At 31.9% G+C, this 26,288-nt stretch overlaps 1 protein-coding gene across 1 annotated transcript in view; it reads left to right on the top strand.

Annotated features, from left to right (window-relative positions):
• Window positions 1-21,234, top strand: part of LOC145292839 (U-scoloptoxin(05)-Sm1a-like) — a 252,952-nt gene extending 231,718 nt beyond the window's left edge. Inside the window, exons 2-3 of the mRNA XM_080138886.1 lie at window positions 17,548-17,697; window positions 20,470-21,234. Of these exons, the coding sequence (XP_079995012.1) occupies window positions 17,548-17,697; window positions 20,470-20,714 (395 nt within the window). The 3' untranslated portion in view covers window positions 20,715-21,234. The remainder of the gene's footprint in view (window positions 1-17,547; window positions 17,698-20,469) is intronic.
• Window positions 21,235-26,288: the final 5,054 nt, after the last annotated feature.

The raw sequence follows: 26,288 nt of genomic DNA, 5'->3' as shown, positions 1-26,288 counted from the left end.
ATAGTTTTGCGAAACAGCTAGAACTACTATAAAATAGGAACGTGTCATAAACTATATAGATAGAAATAGAATTTCAAACAAAATATATCGCACTATTATGAATATAATGTGGTTTGCTAATTTAGTGAAATTACGTAATCACGTTTATTACAATGATGTTTATTTCTGAATTTTATTTATCATTATATGTCATATTATTTGCACTGTTTTTGTTGTGCAAGTTCGCTTGGCATAGCGGTAAGCGTGTACGCTGATGAGCCGGGAGTTTAGTGTTCAATCATAGGCATTTCATTCCAAAGATTAAGATATACTATTTGAAGACCTTTTACAAAACTATCACCATTCTAACGTGTAGGATCAAGGGAAAATAAATATACGAAAATAGAGCTTTGTAAAGTTTTGGACTTACTACTTGCATCAGAAAAACATTTTACGCATTCCCATTCCATAAGAATGTCATATGTTGAACAAAATATCTTTGTTGTTGATAATAAGTTAAATGTTATGAACAAATCTGTATATCTTGGTGATATGTACAGTAAGGATTGTACGCTTGAAGCTAAGTATAGATCACAAAATAGCCAAAGTCAGTTCTGCTTTTGGCTAACTAAAGAATTGTGTGTGGTCAGATCTCGGAAGCGCATGAAAACAAAGTTTAGTGTTTACGAAGCATGCTTTATTACTATTGGTTGTATGGCTCAGAGTCTTGGACAAAATATAGAATGCATATCAAGCTACAGGATAAATGTCATCCAGGTTGTTTTTTTTTAATTTTTTATTTATTACATTTTCACCCCAAACAAATCACACTGCCACTTTGGTGTAGGGGGCTACTATCAGGGGAAACATCTACTGGGGTACTATGTAGGGATTAGGGCAGCAAGATGTTGGTTCACGTTGCACTTGAACTTATGCATGTCAGTACAGTTGGGGAAGCAGTGACCTGGAATGGAATTCCAAAGTCTAGCAGTTCTGGGGAAGAAACTACTGGAGTAGAAAGATCTTTTACATCTAGGGATCTCTACAGTGTGGGGGTGGGATTTTACAGCTTGTCGGGTCTGTCGAGGGTGTCCACGTCGTGGGGGCACAAGTGCTTGTAGTTCTTCAGAGCATTCACCATTATAATACTTGTAGAATAGGCAGAGGGATGCAACATTTCGACGATGGGACAGAGGCTGAAGTTAAGATGCCAGTTTAGGGCCTATCAGATTTGCGACTCTCTTTTGAACCCTGTCAAGGAGCGAGAGACTAGTAGCCGATGCACCAGACCAAATATGACAGCAATACTCCATACATGGGCGAATGGTGGCCTTATAGAGGTACAGGATACTTTCGGGTGTTAGAAGTTATCTAGCACGGTAGAGAAAGCCCACCTTCCTCGCAGCGGCCCTGGCAATGCCCTCGATGTAATTGTTCCAACTCATGTTTCCTATAAACGTTAGGCCAAGGAGGTTGAAAGACGTACTCTCAGATAAAGAGTCGTTGGCCATTGCTATAGATGGTAGAGAAGGTTTCTTGTAATTATTGAATGAAACCAGTTTTGTCTTGGCGGCATTGAACGTGACCATCCATTTTTGTCCCCATTCCACTACTGATTGGAGGTCATCCTCTAGTGTTTCTGCCATTACTTTAGATATATGGTAATTTGTTTTCCTGTCGTGCCTGCTAAAGAGTGTGGTGTCATCAGCATATATACCCATCTCAGAGGCAATTTTGTCGGGGAGGTCATTTATGAAGATCAGGAACAACTGAGGTCCAAGGATAGATCCCTGGGGCACTCCCGCATTTATGTCATATTGTTTAGATGTACGACCGTCGAGGACAACCTGGATTTTTCTCTTATCTAAGAAGGATTTAATTATGTTAAGTATTCTATAAGTGATACCGTATGATCTAATCTTCCTGAGGAGACCCTCATGCCATACCCTGTCAACATCCTTAGATATATCTAGAGCTACCGCTCTGCCCTCCTCCGCTTTGTCCAGTGAATGGTATATGCGTTCAGAGATTACAGTGAGGATGTCTGCCGTGGAACGGGCTTGTCTAAATCCATATTGTTAATCGGTCAGAAGTTTAGCATCTGTAAGGTGCTGGACTAGAGCATGGTTAATTAAGGTCTCAAATATTTTGGCAAAAAGTGGGAGGAGGCCAATAGGGCGATAATTTAATGGGTCAGTTCTTTCGCCAGAATTCTAGAATACTGGTATCACAGAAGCAGTTTTCCAACAGGCCGGAAAGCAAGATTCATTAAGGCATTTGTTGTAGAGTTTGGAGAGAACTGGAGCTACTTCGGCTGAGCACTTTTTTAATAGCACAGCTGGGATGAGGTCGGGTCCACATGGTTTTGAAGTGTCAAGGTTTTTTTATGATAGCATGCACCTGAGCAGCGGTGATTATCAGATCGTCTAGCGTGACATCTGTCCGCATAGGAAATTGAGGTAGGGGGTGGTTTAGAGGGTCCAGTGTGGAGTTTGAGGCAAACCGACTGGCGAGCATGTTAGTCTTCTCGGTTGCTGAGCAAAGAACCTCGTGATTGTTGGTTAGTGGGGGAATTGTTGTATTCGGAAAGAATGTTAACTGGAAAACCTAAACGCCTGAGACTGTAGTTCTTGAACGATTAAACACCAGTATGTAATAAAAATATTCAAAAGAAGATGAATTGGTCTAGACATGTTGTTAGGACGGCATACAAAATATTTTCCAAGCAGCTGTTTTATAGCGAGATAGACAGAAGTAAAAAATAAAAATATATAAAACACAACATAAAGCAAGAAAAGATTAAAAATTCTCTGAGAAACAACTTGAAAAAATACATGAGATGGAAGTACATAACTGGAAAGCCTAAGCGAAAGATCGATCGCTGTGAAGAAGAAAAAACATCAGAGAAATGTGTGATTTTTGAAAAGCGGCGTGTAGATCTTACTGTCTTAAAACATGCTTTAAGAAAACAGAATGCAAATATAATCGCATAGAAATTGCAAGAGAAACGGAAGCGCACTGTATGTGACAGACATCTTTTGCCAAAAGCTGGTTTTATAAATCATCAGAAATCACACAATGAAAGACAGAAACGACAACAATAGACGGAGGCTTTTAAAACACATACGGCAATGCTATCATTATATCATATTTGTGGTCTAATTTGCAAATGGCTTGACACGACATTCAATGATTAACAATAGTATCATGCGAACACACTTAGAAGAAGGAAAGTTTATATGCTACATATGTATTCGTTCATGTATGACTGCGCATGTGTTAAAAAGTCACCAACGTGCACAGAGCCGCACAAATGTTTACTCTAGAGATAGAAAATTATAAAATGGAGACATTATAAAAAAAAACGATAAGGCCAAAAGGCTCCATACTGTTCAACAATGTCTGTCTAAATAAAAACATGCTGCCTAAATACACAATATATATATATATATATATATATATATATATATATATAACTACTTCATTTACTCACATAAATTAGTATACGAAATTATAGATTTATGCGTAAACTTTAAGTATTTACTTCAAAAATGCTCAATACGTAGGTAGAGCTAGTTAGTAATTTATAAAATATATATGGCGATTAGTGTAGCTTAATCGCCATATATATTTTATAAATTACTATATATATATATATATATATATATATATATAGATATAAATATATTTGTGTGTGTGTATGAACTGTAAGTTTTTGTTTGTTTAGAATCTACAAGAATATAAACGAAATGAAAGAAATACGATAAATTCTCTAGTTGCTTCCCTTCAAATAAATTATTAAGAGAAGGAAACTCATAGGTTTCAACTTTCGTGAGTTTACTTTGTACTCTTTTCAAATTAGGAACCTTTGCGTCAGTATTTTTATTCTTTACTTATTTTCCTCCGCGCGCCACAATTTATTATTCATCGACGTTCTGTTATGTTCAGGCTTCATGTTTCAATTAAACATCTAAAGTTTCTCAAACCACTGGTTAAAACGATATTCCAAAATTTGAATATATATAATACTATTTGGAAGAAATTATTTAATTCAGAACAATATGTTCGGCTTCTATTTGAAAAACAAAAATGGCTGTTAATGCAGTTGTACTAGTCGATACTCTTAGTATGAACGTGAATATGAAAATGATAGGTATACGGTATATATATATATATATATATATATATATATATATATATATTTATATGTATATATATATATGTATATGTATATATATATATGTATATATATGTATATATATGTGTGTATATATATGTATATATATATATATATGTATATATTTCAGAGGAAACATAATTTAATTTAAATACCAAAAAACAAGAAATGGGCAGGTGAAATTATTAAAATTTCCTTAAGGCCTTATCGTCTGACCCTCTAAGAGGAAACGTCAGAATGATAAATTAAAAACTAAGAAACGAATGAGGGAAGAAGGGAATTTTGGTTTCAGTTGGAAGAACAGTGAAAAAAAAATAATAAAAAAATATATATATATATCTCACTGTTCAGGTGGTTTTAAATCAATGAATATCTCCAACTGATGTTTCAGAATCTTTTGTCTACACAGGCTAGGTCGAGAGTTGTTAATAACTAACGCCTCAATGATATTGAGATGATAGTTCGACCTCGCACTGTATAAAACAGAAAACCACCCATCGGAATATTGATCGGAACAACTATTTATACTCAACAGGTGATTACCAATGGCCGACTCATGAGCTTGGGAGTGCCCGGATGTTCTCGAAACCTGGTGTAGTCGAATATCCCGAGGGATATGTTGGGATATTCTCATTTCTAATCTTTGGGATGTTTTGCCAACGTAGTCAGCTCCACACTGACAAACAAATTTATAAACAACAGAATTCTTTTGAATGGTTGGCAAAACATCTTTACGAAAAGAAGAGAAAAAGGTTCGAGTTGTGTAAACTACTCTAAGCATAGTAGCTGGAAAACAACGTTGAGTAGCAGAAGAAATCCTTTTAACAATATGAAGGCCAACAGGACCCAACCATGGTAATTTTAAATAAATGGGACAACGTGATGGACCAATATGTTTAACACTATTAAATGTAGTAATTTGACGTTCAATAGTAGATTTTATTATATTTATGGGATATCCATTGCTAAGAAAAATATTTGTGATTTCCCCAAGTTCCGTATCAAGACGGTTTGGTGAACAAATCAAAAGTGCACGATGCGTAAGAGCGCTAATGAGGTTTATTTTTCTAGACTGAGGGGCAACAGAAAACCAATTAAGATAGAGCCCATTTCTTGTTTTTTGGTATTTAAATTAAATTATGTTTCCTCTGAAATTTCTCCTTCCATTTTGCTGTACCAAAAATTTACTTACATATGTATATATATATGTATCTATATGTATATATATGTGTATATATATGTATCTATATGTATATATATGTGTATATATATGTATATATATATATTGATATATATATGTATATATATGTATGTATATATATATATATATGTATATGTGTCAGGTCATGTCATGTGCTACTGGTACCATGTAACACAGTACTACCTGCTTCATGGTCGGGTCACCGGCGACTAAACTGGTTCCTCCACCAGACTTGTTTGGTGAGAAGGGCGGCTAATCTCCCTGAAGGATTAAAAACAAGACCTTCCAAAGGGCGAATGAACTCTTTTTTCTGGGTCAACGGCCAACTAGCACCGTGTATATTTGTGTGTGTGTGTGTGTGTGTGTGTATGTGTATTGGGGTGGAGAGGGCTCCCGTAAGCCGTGGTGAAGACAACCTTTCTAGGAGAAGCAAATCTCTGATTTAAAAAAACATAAAGCGGAAGACCATTACCCGCATTAAGCTGGTCTGCAGTTTAATTTGTTGCTGGCTATCTTGCTCTTGCTTTTGCTGGATCTCAACATTTTGAACCGAGAGAGAGACTTAGCTGCCGTACAAAGCTAAGACTCTGTAACAGCATATTTGTATAGATACTCCCTCGGGCATTTGGGCTCATGGATTTTAAATGTCTGAGGGAGTGGCACTCGTCTGACAAGACGTTGCAATCATCATATATATGTATGTATATATATGTATGTATATATATATGCATGTATATATATATGTATGTATATATATATATATATGTATATATATATTTATATATATATGTATATATAAGTCCAGCTCAAATAAACAGAAGTTTATAGAAGCTAGAAATAATTGTAAGAGAGTGATAGACACAGCTAAGTCAGATTACTCTGAAACCACCAGAAAGCGCATCGAAGCACAGAAATTAGGAACCCGGGATTTTTGGAAAATCTACAACAGCGTAGTTAATAATGGACAGTCAATTATTCCCCCACTAACAAACAATCATGAGGTTGCTTGCACGGCAACTGACAAGGCTAATCTGCTTGCCAGTCGGTTTGCCTCAAACTCCACACTGAACTCGGTACACCACTCACTCCGGGATTCTGCTTTCCCAACTGCAATGATATGCAGAAGTTCAAGTGTAATGTTAACAAACATCTTTCTACTCTTCTCCCTTCATAATGACCCCGCTAATTAATTCCCTAATAGTAGCCCCCTGCTTCAAAGTGGCACTGTGCCTTGTTTGGGGTGAAAATTGAATAAAAAAAAAAATGTATATATTTATATACGTATATATACATATATATACATATACATATATATATATATATATATATATATATATATATATATATATATTCGGGGTTTGTTAAAAGAATAAGATTGATTCTTTTAGAGGAGAATGATCGGGATAATGCACACCTCCAAGAATGTTTTGCAGCTTATACAGAATATAAGGAAGAAAACGGCGATATGAAAGTAATTACTATTGCATACATATTTATTCGTTTATTCAACAAAGATGCTACATCAATTAGGGGTGTCCGATAAGTAAAACTCTTTATGCTATGATATTTCGAAGCCTAATGCCTTACATCAGAAGAGACGAGATGACTACATAAGAAGCGAAATAATCGTGCGGGAGAGGAACATGGAATTATATTCAAACTGTTGAGAGGTAATGGACGAACTGTAGTTATCTTTGTAATAAAGAAAGGATATAGCTTCTTTACATCAAAGTAGCAATGTGCCTTGATTAGGGTGAAAATGTAATAAAAAAAAACTAACAGCTAAAAGAACAAGGTTACGACTACTTCGTTTAATCACATAAATTAATATACGAAAGTATTATTTTATGCGGAAACTTTAAGTATATATATATATAAGATAGACATATTCTATGGATTTTATCAGAGAAAAATTCGTGCACTTATAAGTTAAATTGGTAAATTAAATAGTTATTTAGCTAGTTTTATGGACACAGATTGTGGCGATTTGTACACAAATTGATAAGATCAAAGTATTTATGCTACAAATGGGCACCTGTTGTTTTTATTCTTATGTTCAATTTCTATGATATAAAATAATAAAGAAAATGTGTGTACTTCTCAATTGATCGATGCTTTAAATGAGAGCAGATCTTAGGAAATTGTTTAAACCCATTGTTAAAAAAATGCTTTACCAACGCAAACAGACAAACAAATTAAGCAAACGAATTCAAATCTGAGTCCGCTTTTCTTTCTTCTTTAACATAAGCCGTTTATTGCCGTTTTTCTTACTTCCCAGTCTCAACACTAGCTCAGAAATTTATCACTTTTCCTCCACTTAACGCCGCCGGTAGAAAACTATTTCTTATACGCCATTTTTTTTATTCTGTTTCTTCTTTCATCTTATTGCTCTTTCACCTTACACCTCCATCGACTTCGACCACGTGGTGTGTATCATTTTTCCTTCCTATGAAGAGGCAAGCCCGAGCACATATGCGAATTTGCATACGCATCCAAACACTGCTCCTTCTGCTAATGCTCTTCCATCCTCCGGCTGTTATTGTTATCTTCATACGCGCTCATATGCTCTCTGTTACAATACTTTATTTAGTAAGCAATGTTAATACTCTTTCTTTGCACGTCAACAATCAATATTTTGGTGTCTCTATAATAACTACCATCTGTAGTTATAGAGAAACACACAGTTTGCTTGATTTATATTTTATTTATTACTTTTATAATATGGAAATTAAAAATGAAAATAGAAACAACAGTCTTTGTATTTATCAATGTGTATAGTATTTGCCTGCAACCCCTTAACATATAAATTAAATATTAGAAAAAATGTATGAATAATAACAAAGAAATGAGCGTTGCCAGCGTGAAGCTTTATAGTCAACATTTAACACTTTTATGTGTAAGTTTAGTTTCAGCACACGGAATCAGTCTCCCTTTGTGCCACTAACATATAATCAAAACACTGGCTATTTGTACATCCTATTATTTTATGTGTCCATATTCTAAGTATTTTTTTTTTCAAAATTAGTCAGTATTATTTGGATTAATGCAAAGATTTATTCTCATTATGTATATAACACTCTTTTTTATGTTTTCTAGATATGTTACTTATTTCATTAACAAATATATACAGTGATATTCAAATCCGTGAATACATTTATTTTTATCGATGCTTATTTAAGAATAAAATTATAATTCTATCTATAATATTATATTATATTATATAACGCAAATCTTCCTGCTTTAGCGTTGAAACCGCCTATCCGGTTTACAGCTTCCGGTTTGAAAAATTCTGCGCATGCGTAAGTAAATAAAAACAAAGTCGTGTACGCTTACATTAATCGACAATTTAAAATATGCAAATAAAAATGAACCTATAAATCTCGTTTGCTATTTTTTCATCGACATTTTACGGATTTTATTTTTCGTTTTCATTACAAGTATCAATAGTTTTCAAACAAAAACACAACATATATTTATTATTCAAAGTCTTTTATATACTATGCAATTGACTGTTTACTTGACTGTTTAAGAACATTAGAATTACTCAGATCAGCTTGCCGATTGATTGAAACAGCCTTAATAAAAAATACTTAACTATCAACATATAACCTCTCATTTTTTTAATAAATATATTTTGAATTGGTTTGCGTTACAAATAAAAGATATTGGGCAAGATTGGGGATTGGCTGGCAAAATACACTCAATCCCCATATCACATAGAAGAAACCAAATTTCATCGTTATATTACTGTATGCAAAGAATACGTAAATAATGGTGTCGGTACTTCAGACCTTAACAATTATAAATAAGCAGAATTATTTATTTTTCCCAAAAAATAAACAATAAAAACATAACCTTAATAAATTATAAACGAGAAAAAGAATTTTAAACGATACTTTTACTGTGATCATATCCTTGGGAGTATGAAATTCATAACAATATCCAGTCAGATGTATATACCCGTCAGAGGAGATGACGATGTAAACTTGTTGCAGATTTTGTAAGAAGATGTTGACGTCGCCCTACATACATCGGCTGATATTCCCAAATGGTCGCCCGTTTGGTACTGACTAGGTTAAACCTTGCTTAAATCTGGCGATTTAACGAAAACCAGTGTATCAACGTGGTCATAACTACATATAGTGCATAGGATTTTACAAGAGTTTATGACATAAATTGAAAATTAAGGTTATTCATTGTCTCAAAAAAAAAATTGTAAGCTTTCATGTTATCGAGAAAATTTGAAAGCAAGAGAAGAAATAGTAGGGCAGATAATTTCATTGCTAAGCCAAGGCTTCAGCTGTCTTTGAAGTTTTGTCGATTCGCAAAACGTAGAGTAGATAGAACGTTAAAGAAATTCACGATTAAGCGAATGATAACTAGTCAAAGAGACAAACTGACAGATTTAATTTGCATTCGTTAAATTGAATCTGCTCAGTTCAAAGACGTACGAGTGTGGCAAATTGAAGAATTGTAAATGCAAATACCCTGGCAGAAAGATGGCGCTACGACCTACAAAGAAGACGCATTTATGTTTCCTAATCATATTGTGATCAAACCCAGGTATTGGTAGTTTATAGATGGGAGGGGGGTTAACATTGAATATGAGATAGATAATCAAAAAGAGAGATAAAAAACGTAGAAAATTACATGTATATACTTTTTTTTAATGGGCATTTTCATATCTGCTTCTACATCGAAAACTGTTAGGAGGAGTGTAATTTGGTATTGATTATATTTAATATAATTGGAAAAAAACGTACATGTTTAATATTCATTTAAGCTTATAGAAAATACCTAAACGGTTAAAAATAATATTATGACGATACACAGTATGTAAATGATTATTTTAGATTGATAATAACTGAAGTAACTATGATATGTATAATATAATAATCCGTTTTTATATGTAGTGTGTTGCATAACTGTATATCAAATTTTATTATTACGGGTTGTCTAATATATATATATATATATATATATATATATATATATATATATATATATACATATAGTAATTTATAAAATATATATGACGATTAAGCTACACTGAATATTCGGCGTTTCGTCCACTATAGGATTCGTCAGGCTTTTACGCGAATTCTGTGGTTGTTTCTCGTTTTTATATATGTTGAGGATTTTAGTTAGCCAATCAGCTTTCTAGTATCCACCGCGCCCCTTCCTATAAGCCAATTTTATCGAACAAAGGATCTGTTTTAGAACTTGGTTCGTGGTTTAAGGCAGACGATTTTCCTCATTTCCGCTCTTCTTTTTTATATGTAAATATACATATGTGTACACACATACATGCACACATACATACATACATACATACATACATACATATATATATGTGTGTGTGTTGTCGTTTATGTATATTCATCTCTGTCATAGGCTTTCACTTATGAATTAAATTCAAACAATAGTATTCCATTTCTTAACGTTCTCATGGACTCAAGCAAAGACGAATTCATAACTTTCTTGTATAAAAAGAGTTTTGCAACCAATTAATGTATCTTAAACTTTAAAAACGAATGTACCTACCGATACAAGACCGCAATTATAAACAAAAAAACTTATTAATCGAGCCAAATTGATCTCCTAGCATAAAAAAATGTATTCTACAGCGAATTAAAGAATATCAAACAGGTCTTGATTAATAACCAATTCCTCAATTGCTTAATCGATAAACAAATTAAACTAACAGTTAGAAATGCAAACCAAATTAATAAGCAGGTTAACAATCGCCACCCCATCAATATATTTTATCGCAACCAGCTACGCAATCAGATTAAAATGTACTAAGAAATATAATACATCGATATATACTCCCAACAATTATAATAAGATTCATCATCTACTACAGGAAATTAACTACTGATAACCTTATAATAAAAAAGAACACTTCCCAAACAACAAGATTAGTTAATGGAACCAATATAGTCTACCAATATAATCGCCCTTTATGAGAATGCATCTTCAACACTAATAGTTACATTGGGAACACGACTAATACATTGTCCAGACGATTAACCCTATACCTTTCCGATACGTGCTCGATTTGCCAACACCTAAAACAATATGACTGTTCACATTCCCAATTTAGAAAAAAATCCTAGTTGAAAACGCAAACATCATTCATATGAATTCAAACATTAAAAGATTAAAAATACTGGAAGAACTATATATGAGAACTAAACAGCCAAAAATTAACAATATAAATTTGGAAAATAGGTATAACATTTTGAAGTGCTTACGTACGTAGCAATCCTTTATATATATATATATATATATATATATATATATATATATATATATATATATATATATATATATTCTAGCATGAGTACCCGGCGTTGCCCCGGGTGTTTGAAGGTGTAAGCTGAGCAAACAAAAAAAAAGGTCAATTTTTTAACTTTGACCCCTATTATGATCCCTTACCATTTATTGTTTTGGGCTCACATCGAGTTATTGCGTAGGGACATGTGCACAGATACACAGACACGTTCACTTTTATAGATATATAGATAGATATATAGCTAGATTAAAAATATATATGTAGGTACGTTGCCCGGGTATTTGGAGGTGTATGTTGAAAAAAAAGCGGTCATTTTTTTAACTTTGAACCCTATTATGCCCTCTTAAAATTTATTGTTTTGGGCTCAAATCAAGTTATTAAGTAAGATCCATGTCCAAGGAACCTATATCTAAAATTTCAAGTGTGTAGACTCAAAATTGTTTGAGGCGTTTGGTAGAGTTCTCAAAGGTCAAATCGTTGAACTTTGACCCCTTAATCGCAAAATTTCTGACCAAATACCGATTACATCGATTTTCTCAAATCTCAGTACCCTATATAGCAAATTTCGAGTCTGTAGACTAAAAATTGACAGAGTTATTAAGTAGGGAAATGTACACAAACTGACACAGCGACACACAAACACACAGACATACACGTTCCATTATATATATATATATATATATATATATATATATATGTGTGTGTGTGTGTGTGTGTGTGTGTGTGTGCACATATAGTTTTATATGTAAATCTATATATACATTTTAATGTAAAGTTATAAATTATTATAATAAACTTTTGTAATCACACTTTTAACCATTGTACATTTATATTTGTCACGTTCTGAACACGTTAAAAATATATTTATGTTACACACGAGATGCTTCACTAGTTCAAAAAATTTAAATGTAATTTAAACTGCAGCATATAAAAGCATCCAAATGTTAAACGAAACAGTAATCACAAACTGACTGAAGACAACTGATGAAACTCAGTTAAAAGTACTTGCAAAAAACAAGTAAAAGAAAGAACAGATGGGTTAAGACGACTATAATACTTTCTTGCTCAGATTCGACCGAGATATAAGAGCGACAATTCGAAAAATTGCAAAAAAAAAAAAAAAATTACTAAATAAAGCTCATTAAATAAAAACACTCCGTGCTATTAAAAAAAATTGTCTGAATGAAAACATTCTGCCTAAATACACTATATATATATATATATATATATATATATATATATATATATATATATATAACGTTTCGCCCGATATATGCGGGCTTCTTCAAGAGGGATGGTCATTGACGAGAGAGTCGGAGGATTGGGGCTATATATAATGATGGGGGAGAGCAACGTGTTTTCCTTATGTAAATTAGATATCATATATACATATATATATATATATATATATATATATATATATATACATTTTATGAGAGAAAAAATAAATTAAAGTAAATTAGTGTCGTGGATTACGTCTAAAAGTTAAAATATCGTAGAGATTAAAAAAAAAATTGTTTGGAAATATAGCGGTGATAGATTAAATAAATAAAATGACACGAGATTACGAAAGAATTTCTTTTTTTTTAAATTAGAAATAATTGAATAGGGATAAAATATCGTAGTAAAAAAAATTCTTTCGTAATCTCGTGTCATTTTATTTATTTAATCTATCACCGCTATATTTCCAAACACAATTTTTTTTAATCTCTACGATATTTTAACTTTTAGACGTAATCCACTACACTAATTTACTCTAATTTATTTTTTTATCTCATAAAATGTATATATATATATATATATATGTATATATGATATCTAATTTACATAAGGAAAATACGTTGCTCTCCCCCATCATTATATATAGCCCCAATCCTCCGACTCTCTCGTCAATGACCATCCCTCTTGAAGAAGCCCGCATAAATCGGGCGAAACGTTGAGTATCCAGGTCCTTCCACCTCCATTTTATTTCATATCGTCGAATTTAATCCAGCTCAAGAATCATATATATATATATATATATATATATATATATATATATATATATATATATATATATATATATACTTACGATTGTATACAAATATATACTTTTAAAATAAATATTTAATAGTAGTGGGATTTGTAATGTAAACAACGTAATCTCAAGTTAAAAATCCAAAACTGAACTTAATCCAATTGTATCTGTAAGAAAATCCAAATTTGCAAGCTATCGAGGAAGCAAAATATTTTCAAGATTTCTTTAGAGATGGAGCAACTGGTGTAAACTACTTTATTGGCCAGCGCAATAATTTGCAAAGACGAAAATAAAAATGATTCCAAACATTTATCGGATTAGATGAAACGCTGTGTCATCGCTAGCCAGACAAATTGTTCAGGAAATGATTACGTAATTTACCAAACGATGACTATGTTGACAAAGCCACAAAGTAAGAAACCAAATGATTAGAGAAAGTAGCAAATTTGCATAAAAATATATAAACATAGTCCTTATCAAGTGGAGAAGTTAGTACATTGACAACTATACAAACTGCATCTTAAATACCTAGTAAACCGCAGTTAAAAGGAAAATAAAATCCTATCGGATATAAACATACAATTCTCAGATTCGAACGCCATAAGTCAAATAAAAATAGGCAGATATTTATAAATGCTACAAATCATTGTAAGAAAGAAATAACTACAATCAAAAGATAAAAAATCTGTGATTTCTGGAAAATCAATAATAGTGTAGTAAATAAAGGGCAATCTCTTCACTATCCACCAATCAGGAAGGTTGCATGCACGGCAAGCAAGAAGGCGAAATTGCTTGCTCAGCGATTCGCCTGCAACAACTCCCTTTCTAGATTTCATATGCAGAATGAATCCACACATGATGATCTGAAAATATTCACTTCTCATGTCAGCTATATCGTAAAAAACTAAACACGTCCAAGGCGTGTGTGCTTGATCTCATCCTTGATATACAGATTCAGAAATCCACAGGTGGGGCAATCCTTGGATAACTATTATTCCTTATATTCATTAACGACTTTTCTGATAATATTGTGTCCGAGATACGTATATTTGCTGATGATGCTACACGTTATAACATATACGAGAGAAAAACATATATACATAAATCTAAGAGAATTGCAGAGTTTTTTGAAAATTAGCTCTAAACCTTTATGGAATGTGAGGCGCAAATGGATGGCAACATTTAATGCTAGTAGTACTAAGCTGCTTCCCTTTATCAATTATAAGATTTCTCTCAAACCACCGATATCCATGACAAATAACACCCTACCCGTGAATCCTTCATTTAAACTCCTCGGCATAACATCCATAGGCAATATGAACTGGAACAAATAATTTAAGAAATTTGCGAAGGCTGTTGGAAAGAAAGTGGGTTCCTTCTATCGTGCTAGAACACTACTCAAACCTAAAAGTAATCTATTCTGTTTACAAGGCAAATTTCGCTAGTGCAAGGAGTATTGTTGCCACAGCTGGGTTGGTACACCTACCACTCGTCTCAGCCTCTTCGATGAGTCCTCAGTCCAATAAGTCCCACACTGTCAATTAAACACAAACTCCGGTTCCATCGCCACAATGTCGCATCTCTGTGTCTGTTTTACAAGTATTTTGATTGAATATGGCGTGATTAACTTGTTGTACTTGCACCCCCTCAATGTACATATCTCCGACCAACTGCATTAGCAACAAAATAACACCGTTTCACAGTTGATGTCTATAAATGCCAGAAAGTTTTCTCCTCTAACAGTTTCTTTCCTCGATGAACTACCCTTTGAAACTCTCGTACTTCTACCTTCTCCCCGGCTGTATTGATACTCAGAAGTCTAAATGTAACATAAATTAACAAATTGTTTATCTTCCCTAGTAGCCCCTTACGTCCAAATGACAATATGATTTATTAAGGGTAAACGGGTGTAAAAAAATAACGACAAAAAAGGCAAACATATAAACCGATCCAAGCAAAAAGAGTGTTAAAATGTTATAATAGTGTAAAAGAAACAAATATATTGTCATATGGAAAAGGGTATTGTTTCAGCACCCTACAAGGGTAAATATCCAAAAAGCGTAGAAGTGAAGCAAATATCCGGAACTGGTTTGACAGTTGAAAGGGTTATGAAAGCTGCAGAAAAGCATGAAAACACCAATAATAGTACGAGGACTAGGAAAAATCTAAAGAAATTTCGAAAGCATAAAAAAGATATGAACCAGGAGATAGATGAACAGATTCTACGTATTGAAATGCAATGAAACGATATGCAATTGAAAAAGACTGAAATATTTAGAAAAAACACTCGAATACAGAAACAAATAGAAATGAGCTACAAACAATAACCGGACATATAAAAACCGCAATGAAGACTCAGACTGACCCTGGGGGGCAACGTATAACTAAGATAAAAAGGTATCTTCATATGATGTTCCTATTATTTATTAGATTATGATGAATCTAAACAATATATTAATGCAAAGTTTCTGAATTTTTTTAGATAAAGATTGGTTATTCGTATAAGTTGGAATCTTCAGACCACTGTTTCTATCCTCATTTTTACATTTCAGTCAATATAATCTCCGACGTTTTCCCGATGTATCCTGTCGAATTGTAATATATATATATATATATATATATATATATATATATATATATTAATATGTATATGCATATATATATATATATTAAACATATATTAATGAAAATTAGTAATACATAGAGAGATTTTAAACGAGAAATAAAAATAGGTTTAAGGCTCACAAAATTGTACTAGAATTGTTAGTGTTCATAGAAGTTTAAAGGTTCAATTCTTAGTGTGGGCGATTGAAAAATGTGGAATTACTTAGGACATTGTTTACGGAGGAAGAGCATCTTACTCCTTTTAAGTAAATAAAAGGTTCTGTTCGAAATGTTGTCCAAATTCCCGAGTTTGACAGATGATAGTCCGCGTATGATCGCGCTGGAAAAGTATCAGCCCGCATTCGCAGTGATTAGCAACAGTAATCGAAAAACTGTATATGAAAATTAGAAAGTGTGCGCGAGAAGAAGAAAATAAAATAAATAGGAAAAATGTAACAGGTGCTCGGGAGAAAGTGAGAAAATGGGCATATGAAGCGACGTCGACCAATGGCTAGCTGCGGCCGGCGTCGGTTCGGCGAGAAAAAGTGTACACCAAATAAGATGGACGATGGCGAGATACTTTTATAAGTGGTGCGGAAAGTAACGATAATAAAACTTTATAAAAAAGAAAAAAATGCCGACACGGATTTTTAGAAAAATATCTTTTCCTATTTTATTTGTTTGTTCATTTGCGACGTAAGGGCTGCGTTACAGACACAGTAACGAATTTGATAAAATACATCCGCAAAAGGTCGGAGATTACATCGAGTGAAACATTGTTAAAATGACACTCAAAATGAGAACAGTAGTTCGATGAATCCAAATTCTACGAATATTTCAATTAAAATATCTTAGTTGGATTTGATTTTAGTAAATGGTATACAAGAGTTGTTCCAAAAGTAAAACTTTTTTTTACTCAAAACGATAAAGAGCTACGAAGACACGATTGTTAGCATTAAAACGAGCTTTTGTGCTTCGGATTTTATTTTATACATTATCACCCCTAGTGCAATGCATGTTTTTTTAGGAATTTTATAACTCTTGATGGGCGTTTCTGACATGGGTTGCTTTCATAGTGTCTCACCCCCTCAAGATCTGCAATAACGAGAGGAAGCTTTCATGTCATGAATGAATACGTTTTGTCATCCTTACAATAAAATTTGAAATCCCATCTGGCAGGCACTATTTTAGTATTTCTCTCGTATTTTATTGAGTTATGTATATCAATTTCGTGGTTTTAATATATTTCCTTTTTTTTTTGCTATTTCCAGAAATACAAGCAGCAATAAGATGTTCTCGGTGCGATTCATTGCGAGACAATTATTATGGTGAATGTGAACAATCTCCACCTCGTCCAACGCCTTGTCCAGAAAACAATGGAAATATGTATTGCTCAATTGTTAGAGAAACAGATTTTAATGGTAAGTGTAAATCATTGGTGCCCGACGCTTAGGCACACTCAAATATATGTGATATTGAGTTGACGTTTCTTAGTTGCATGCATAAACCCAATGACATGAAGCAATTAGCATAAATAATAAACCAAAATTTAAGCTATATATTTTTCACAAATATACAATTTACAGTGTAGCATATTTACCGATATTACAGGTCATTTTTCTGTCGTATGTAACTAAAAAAGAAACCCTTCTACACAGTAAATATGATGTATTTTTCACAATCCATTAGCGGCATTTATTGTCTTGTAATCTATCTATCTATCTATCGATCGATCAATCAATCTATCTATCTATCTATCTATCTATCTATCTATCTACATGCGCATATGTAAACTAAGAAAATGAATATATATCCTATTAAGGAAAAAATAAATTGTAATAGACAACATAGAACAATAAAACTAAACACATGAATGTTCGAAATTATATACGAATTAATTAAAAGATTAATTAATTTCTCACAAATGAAATTAAAATTTCACAAATATACAATTTAGCATATTTACCGATATTACATGCCATTTTTCTGTCGTATGTAACTAAAAAAGAAACCCTTCTACACAGTAAATATGATGTATTTTTCCCAATCCATTAGCGGCATTTATTGTCTTGTAATCTATCTATCTATCTATCTATCGATCGATCAATCAATCTATCATTCTATCTATCTATCTATCTATCTATCTATCTATCTACATACGCATATGTAAACTAAGAAAATGAATATATATCCTATTAAAGAAAAAATAAATTGTAATAGACAACATAGAACAATAAAACTAAACACATGAATGTTTGAAATTATATACGAATTAATTAAAAGATAAATTAATTTCTCACAAATAAAATTAAAATTTCACAAATATACAATTTAGCATATTTACCGATATTACAGGTCATTTTTCTGTCGTATGTAACTAAAAAAGAAACCCTTCTACACAGTAAATATGATGTATTTTTCCCAATCCATTAGCGGCATTTATTGTCTTGTAATCTATCTATCTATCTATCGATCGATCAATCAATCTATCATTCTATCTATCTATCTATCTATCTATCTATCTATCTACATACGCATATGTAAACTAAGAAAATGAATATATATCCTATTAAAGAAAAAATAAATTGTAATAGACAACATAGAACAATAAAACTAAACACATGAATGTTTGAAATTATATACGAATTAATTAAAAGATAAATTAATTTCTCACAAATAAAATTAAAATTTCACAAATATACAATTTAGCATATTTACCGATATTACAGGTCATTTTTCTGTCGTATGTAACTAAAAAAGAAACCCTTCTACACAGTAAATATGATGTATTTTTCCCAATCCATTAGCGGCATTTATTGTCTTGTAATCTATCTATCTATCTATCGATCGATCAATCAATCTATCATTCTATCTATCTATCTATCTATCTATCTATCTATCTATCTATCTACATACGCATATGTAAACTAAGAAAATGAATATATATCCTATTAAAGAAAAAATAAATTGTAATAGACAACATAGAACAATAAAACTAAACACATGAATGTTCGCAATTATATACGTATTAATTAAAAGATTAATTAATTTTTCACAAATAAAATTAAAATGCAAACAATTCCTTTGATGAATTAATTATAATTGACCTTCATAATTTGTTCGTTTCTTATAACCCAAGGTTTATATTGATGAACCCCTACCGTTTTCACTGAATGTACGAAGAAATAAAAAAAAATCTGACGCTGCAAAGGCTCGGATATAGATGACAACGTTGTGAACAATTTCATGGAAAGAAAGGAAAAACGTGGTCCTTTTAGTTTTAATTAGAAGGAAATGTTGTATGCTAAATTTTTACTAATTACCAACACTTTTAGGTGGTTTGGAGATAATAAATGAAAACTTATGAATGAATAAATGAAATATAACCAAGCATAGGTCTATAGATTTCAAAAATGTGTTTGAATCCTATTTGTGTGGAAGTGTACAAAGAACAGCTTATGTCTAAGAATACCGGCGCTTTCATGAATGTAATGTATGGATGTATAAACACAGAGGTTTTTCTATGATAAAATTGTTATTACTTAATATTAGAGCGCAAATCTTTTGCATCTTCAGTTCCTTAAGAATAATTGTCTGTAAAATTCCCACAGTGATATCAAACTGTGAACTTATTGTTTATGCAGACACACGACGGGTTTTTCTATGAAATTATTTCGCCAATCTAACCTAATCTGACTTTTTTTTACCTCTCCCACGCCTGTTATCATCCCTTGCAGACTCCCTGCCTTTATTGAATTTCTTAGTCCACTCAAAAACTGATGCTCAATTCACGCAAGATGCGCCCCCCCCCCCCGAGTAGTCTGAAGTATCTCATACGTTTCTGTTGCATTTTTCCAAGTTTAAAACAGAATTTTATTGCATGTCGTTCTTCTTATGTGTTCTCCTGTCCTGATTTAAATTTTGGAATTCATAATTTTGACAATCAGGCTTTAGTAAGACGTATTCCAATTCCTGCTGTAGCTGTTAATTAATAATTCTTCAGCAATCTCATAATAAGATGTATCGCAGTAACTTATTAAATTTTAAAGGATCTATTACAATTTTAAATGTCTGCATAAAATTGTGTGGAAGCTTATTGAAGGCACCTAGTATATAGAATAATTCGGATAAGTATTTTCCATGTTGAATAAAATTGAATACGTAATAAATAATATTTTCTCTTATTATTTTAGGGCTTCAGCTACTTTTCTCGCGGGATTGCGTGAAAACCCATCTGGAGGAGAAGTGCATCGTCAGAAATCACACGGACTACCGGTTAAAAACCGTCTGCTTTCGAACCTGCGACACGAACGGATGTAATAGTGAAAAGCTTAAAGCAAGAGGCTCAGCTAATTTCGCCAAAGTTTCTCCTTTTCTCATAATTGCCATAACAATCTTTTGTAGTCTCTTTCATGTTGACGATTTCCTCAACGCTTAAAATGTGACTTCGCCAGTATGCCAAGATGACGGCTGCAACAGGCAATCGTATACTGTGATTGCATCAGAAAAAAGAAGTAATAACTATAAATTAATATACAACAAAATACAGCAAAAATACAAAACAAAAATTATAATGTATCAAGTTGTTAATGCAAACTGGACAACACTTTGATATGTAATCAAAATAATTTAACAAAAATAAAAACAACAAATCAAAATAAGAATGTCAAAAGTATTAATATTAATTTTATTTATGTTTCTCTTCAAAGTAAGGATAAGTATTTCATGACTAAGTATAAGGACACTGAACGCATATATTGATTGTTTTAGTATTATTTCGTTATATAAACGATAAAGAAGACATTTAAAAATTGTTATGATTAACAGTTTAAGATTAATGCCATTGGTTCTGAGACGAAGTCTTACTTAGCAATATAAACACTATTTTTTATTTTGTTGATAGCATTATGCATAAAATGGTTTTAGACATAAAAAAACAAAAAGATGGAAAAAATAAAGAGGAAGAAATTAAAAAGTCAAAATTCAAATTAAACTTATAACATTTTTAGATTAACTATTATCAGCCTATAAATTGTCATTAAAAATAATTAGTAAAATTACAGAATTTTAACGGATCAAGATAGGAAACAATTACGAAAATTACCTAACTTGGGATTTAATTAGGGGAGAACGTGATAGATATGGACACAGACAGCGAAAGCATTATAAAATTGCATATACAGAATCTTTCTTATTAGTAGAAAGATAAACGTGTCTGCAAACAATACATTTGATTTTATGCAATCGTGCACGACAAAATTATACAGAAATATAATCAATAATTATAGAAAATAAATGTTTCTCTACTTGTCAATCTTCTGTGTTTTATAACAAAAAAGGACAATTTTAATCGACTGCGAACAGAGTATCGAGATCAAGATTGACACCAAATCACTTTCTATTAGATTTGCATAGATAAGGTTTTTATTAATTTAAATATTAAATTTAATAAAATGATATATTTAGAATAAAAGTGTTTCGTTTTAATATATTAAATATAAATTAATTTTATGGTTTTATATATGTTAGACACTTTTAACATTTGAAAACTTTAACTATAGTTTCAATACATTGTATTTACCATTACAACCATTATGCGATTTACAATAAACGTTTTGTTAATGCACTTACAATAGAACATCATTAAATAGCGTATATTTAAAATTCAAGTATTAAACGTGCCTGTCCGAAACATTACATAGAATTACAAACATAAACTATTACTTAAAATCACTGGACTTCTGAAATCGCTACTTAAATGTACTTACACATGCACTTATTAAACGGTGTTTGTATAATTTTATATATGAAAGATTTTGCTGCTGCGTGTGCTGCATGCATTTGCGTGCTTGGTTGAATTTTATAATATCAGATATATATATATATATATATATATATATATATATATATATATATACATATATATTCAAGCATTGTTAAATTCAACGGAGATACTTTGCTTTATGATGTTTTTTTATTTTATCGATGATGCATATATTTTTTCATATCAAAATCGAAAATATAGATTAAAGTTTCACATTTATCACGTCGGCATCCGATTAAACTGCGAATCATCTTCAGGTGTTGAGGTGAAAGTAAGAAAGAGCGAAAAATACAAATTAAAAATGAAAAGTAAAATAAATAATAATTTGTATCAAAAGATAGAAAGTTAAAAGTATTTAAAAGTCGATTAAAATTTTATCGATTACATTTTATCTCCGTTGTATTAAATAATGTTTGCTTTAATAAAAAAAGATGCCTAAATGTGTGTGTGTGTATATATACATGTATATATATATATATATATTCATATTTATATATATATATTTATTTATTTATTTTAACGGCGGGAATGTTGCTTAAATCATTAAAACTTCTAATCTTAATTTTATAATACAATTCTAACTACATATATTCTCCCCATCCATTGTGTTTTATTTTATTTTTTATTTTTATTTTCCTTTCCATTTTCTCCCCTCTCACTACTTCCTCTCCCCTATATATTCAGCACTCCTACTCTTGGTATTTTTTATGCTTATTTGAAATTTAAAAGATTCTTTCTTCAGATTTACTTCGGCTTTGATTGTCTGCTGAGATCGGCAGGATAACTTTATTGTTCTTTCGATTGAAAAAGCTTGTAATGATTTAAGTAAAATCATCGGGGTTTTAATAAATAAAAACATATTTAGCTCTACTAATTAATTGAGCATTTTTCCCTGTTTTTTGCTAAATATACCTCCCAATATATATATATATATATATATATATATATATATATATATATATATATATATATATATATATATATATATACAATTTTGTAATACTTCCTACCAATGTTTACTATATATTTAACGCTTTGTAAAAGTTTCCCGGTCCAAAAAGAAAAACCTCCATATTATAAACATCATTATTTTACTTAGGAAATGGACAAGAGAGTTGTTAGGATTTTAAACTGTTCAATTCAGATAAACATATCTCGACTACGAACAGAAATTTATTGATGGCAATTAACACCATCAACATCAACGCAAAACAGGTATCTATGCCAGTAACGTAACAATCTTTCAGCTATACTGGCGATAACGTCCCTGAATGCATTTTTGATATCGCTTATGTTCTTGTAGCATATTTCACACGAAAAGTTGTCGAGATGCTTGAAAAAGTAGTAGTCGGAAGTATAACGGTGTGGAGAGTTTAGTAATCCGATTCCTTAAACTTCTGCAAGGTTGGTTTATCAACGTGCGGTGGGGCATTGTCGTTGTGAAGAACTGAGCTTTTCGCTTGATTAATGCTATGTGTTGTCCTAGTGCATTTCATCCATTTATAAACAGTACTTCGCCATAGTAATGATTTCGCCTGCATTAAAAAAAACTCTAATGAATAAATCCGATCCCAGACCCAGAAATATACAGTAATCATGACCTTTTTCTGCAACTTTGGCTTCTGAAGGTGTCGTGGAACTTTGCCAGCGTCTACCCGCTGAGCTGAGCGTCGTAGGTTGTCGTAAAGGACTCACTTTTCATCGTAAGCCTAGTCGAGAAATGCATCGTATTTTTGCGTAAAAATTTGGAGATGACACTTCATAACTGCGTTTATTTTGTGTGTCGTTCAATTTGTAAGGTACGCATCTATCAAAATTTTTTGTCAGTCCCATCTCTCCAAAGTGGTTGGAAATCGTCGTATAGGTTAGGGCTAATTTAGAAGCAAGTTTTCGAACATTTTTGCGTGGATTGTCTTTCATTAAGGCTCTTAACTGATCGTTGTCAACATCCGATGGCTAACCATTTCGTCCATTAGCTTCAAGACTCTTGTTCCCCGCCACGAGATTTGTTTAAACCAAAATTGTGTCGTACGTTCAGTAGTGGTTTTTATGCCATATCCCAGAGTGGATTCCGGGCCTTGATAAGTGGTGACCTCCATGTAAAAAAAAGGCCTAACCCTTCGTTAGTATCGCAAGCTGTTTCTGCAGCCTTTTGACCTTGCTTGAATTGAGACAGCAATTTTACATGAGATGATCACATTATTCTAAATGTTAAATGGTCTATTCGCACAACAGGTTTTTATATCTAAACAGGAAAATTATTAGAAAAATTCACTCTACTACAGACTGATTACAAAACTATTTTACGTATACTGGACAGTGTTTCAGTTCAAAACTCTGACTTGATTCCCAGGTTTTTACAAACTTTGAAAAAAGGTCACTTGAACAAGGTCGAAGGTTACAATCAGATGAAATATTGTATAAAAATAAGCCAAAAATTGCATTAGAATCCGTGTTATTTGATACGGGTTTCTATCGGGTTACATTATTTTTTTACCTCAATTTTTTGCCTTCTTGAAAATTAGTTATGCATTTCTTAAAAAAATAAATAAACAAAGTTCTTTTACTTAAATTCTGGGAAATATTTACTAGAAAGCTCATTAGGAATATCTTTGTATCACTTTTACTTAAACGTATAGTTTGAAATTATATGAAAAACTCTTACCAACATTACTTTGGACGAAATACTGATTACCTTAGGTTGAATACATCGTAATATATATATATATATATATATATATATATATATATATATATTACATGCATATAAATATGTATGAATATGTATATGTATATATACGTGTGTGTATATATATATATTATATAATACATATGAAACAGTATATATATATTTTTTTTACTATAATAATTAAATACCTACAGACACTAGTGTTTCGTCCTTTTGGAAATCTTCAGTACAGGGTGTCACGATTAACACCAGTCTATATATATATATATATATATATATATATATATATATATATATATATATATATATATATATATGTATATGAAATGTGTTAAGAAATTCCAACGAAAGAAAGATGTATATTTAAATAAGGGAGTAGTCACCAAATGAACTACGAAAATTGCCATTTCTACATCTCCAACACAGTTGAAAATAATTTATGACGAGGATGCTTCACAAAACGTCTAAAACGCGCGTAAAAACAATTTCAATGACTTAAAAACAATGATCCAAACATAATTCTCAATGAAAATCCAAGACATGGAATAATAAAATAATGTTAAAAAATACATATTGTTGGTGACTACTCCCTTATTTAAATATATATATATATATATATATATATATATATATATACGTTTTATTTTTTATTACCGTATCTTTCTGTTAAGTTACATTATTGTTTCAGCTACCCGGCCGTTTTTTGGCCGTCTGTAGCTTCCTCAGACTTTTACAGAAATTTTCGTTGTTATGGGGTGAAAGAGTGAATAGAGGAGGGGTGCGAGAAGAGCGGCGGAAAAGAGGAAGGGAACAAGCGGGAAAGGTGGGAGGGGCTGCTTGGTATGTCGGTAATGTTTTAGTTTTGGAGTTTAAGAAACTTGTGGGGAAGGGTTTGGGAAGTTAATTTCTGGTGTGGCTGAGGGCATAGGGATACATGGAGGGGGAAGGGGAATATGTGGAGATAGGAGGAGGGGTTACTTTAAAATTTGATTCTTAATGTTAACGTTATATATATATATATATATATATATATATATATATATATATATATATATATATATATGAGAGAGAGAGAGAGAGAAAGAGAGAGAGATACGAAATGGAAAAAATGTCTCACCGGTTCTTGTTAGATAGCTGAAGTAAAACAACGTTGAGCCTGGTCAGTGATGGGTAACCAATTTAGGAATTCCAGGTGTTGTGGGTAGGAGGACGTCTATACCTTCCCTTGCAAAAACCTAATGGGTATATCGATGCGACTGAGGACTTCCTTAGACTTTTTATATTCATGGAACTCCCTCTTTTGCAGGAAGCCGGTTAAACCCGCATAGCCCGCATATGAAATAGAAACACGGATGTGCATAACGAGAAAACAAGGGTTTCATACGAAATTAGTATCTGTAATTCAGTGTCTGTATTTTTTGGTTTATATACAAATTAGAGAATAAAGACCCTTTAATTATAATTCAATCATTTATTTTAAAAACTATAACAATTTAAAA

The sequence above is a fragment of the Euprymna scolopes genome, chromosome 14 (genome assembly GCF_053919585.1).
Source record: "Euprymna scolopes isolate OS-2025 chromosome 14, ASM5391958v1, whole genome shotgun sequence".
Lineage (NCBI taxonomy): Eukaryota > Metazoa > Mollusca > Cephalopoda > Sepiida > Sepiolidae > Euprymna > Euprymna scolopes.
Note: the sequence above shows the minus strand (reverse complement) of the source record. Positions and strands in the feature narration are given on the sequence as shown.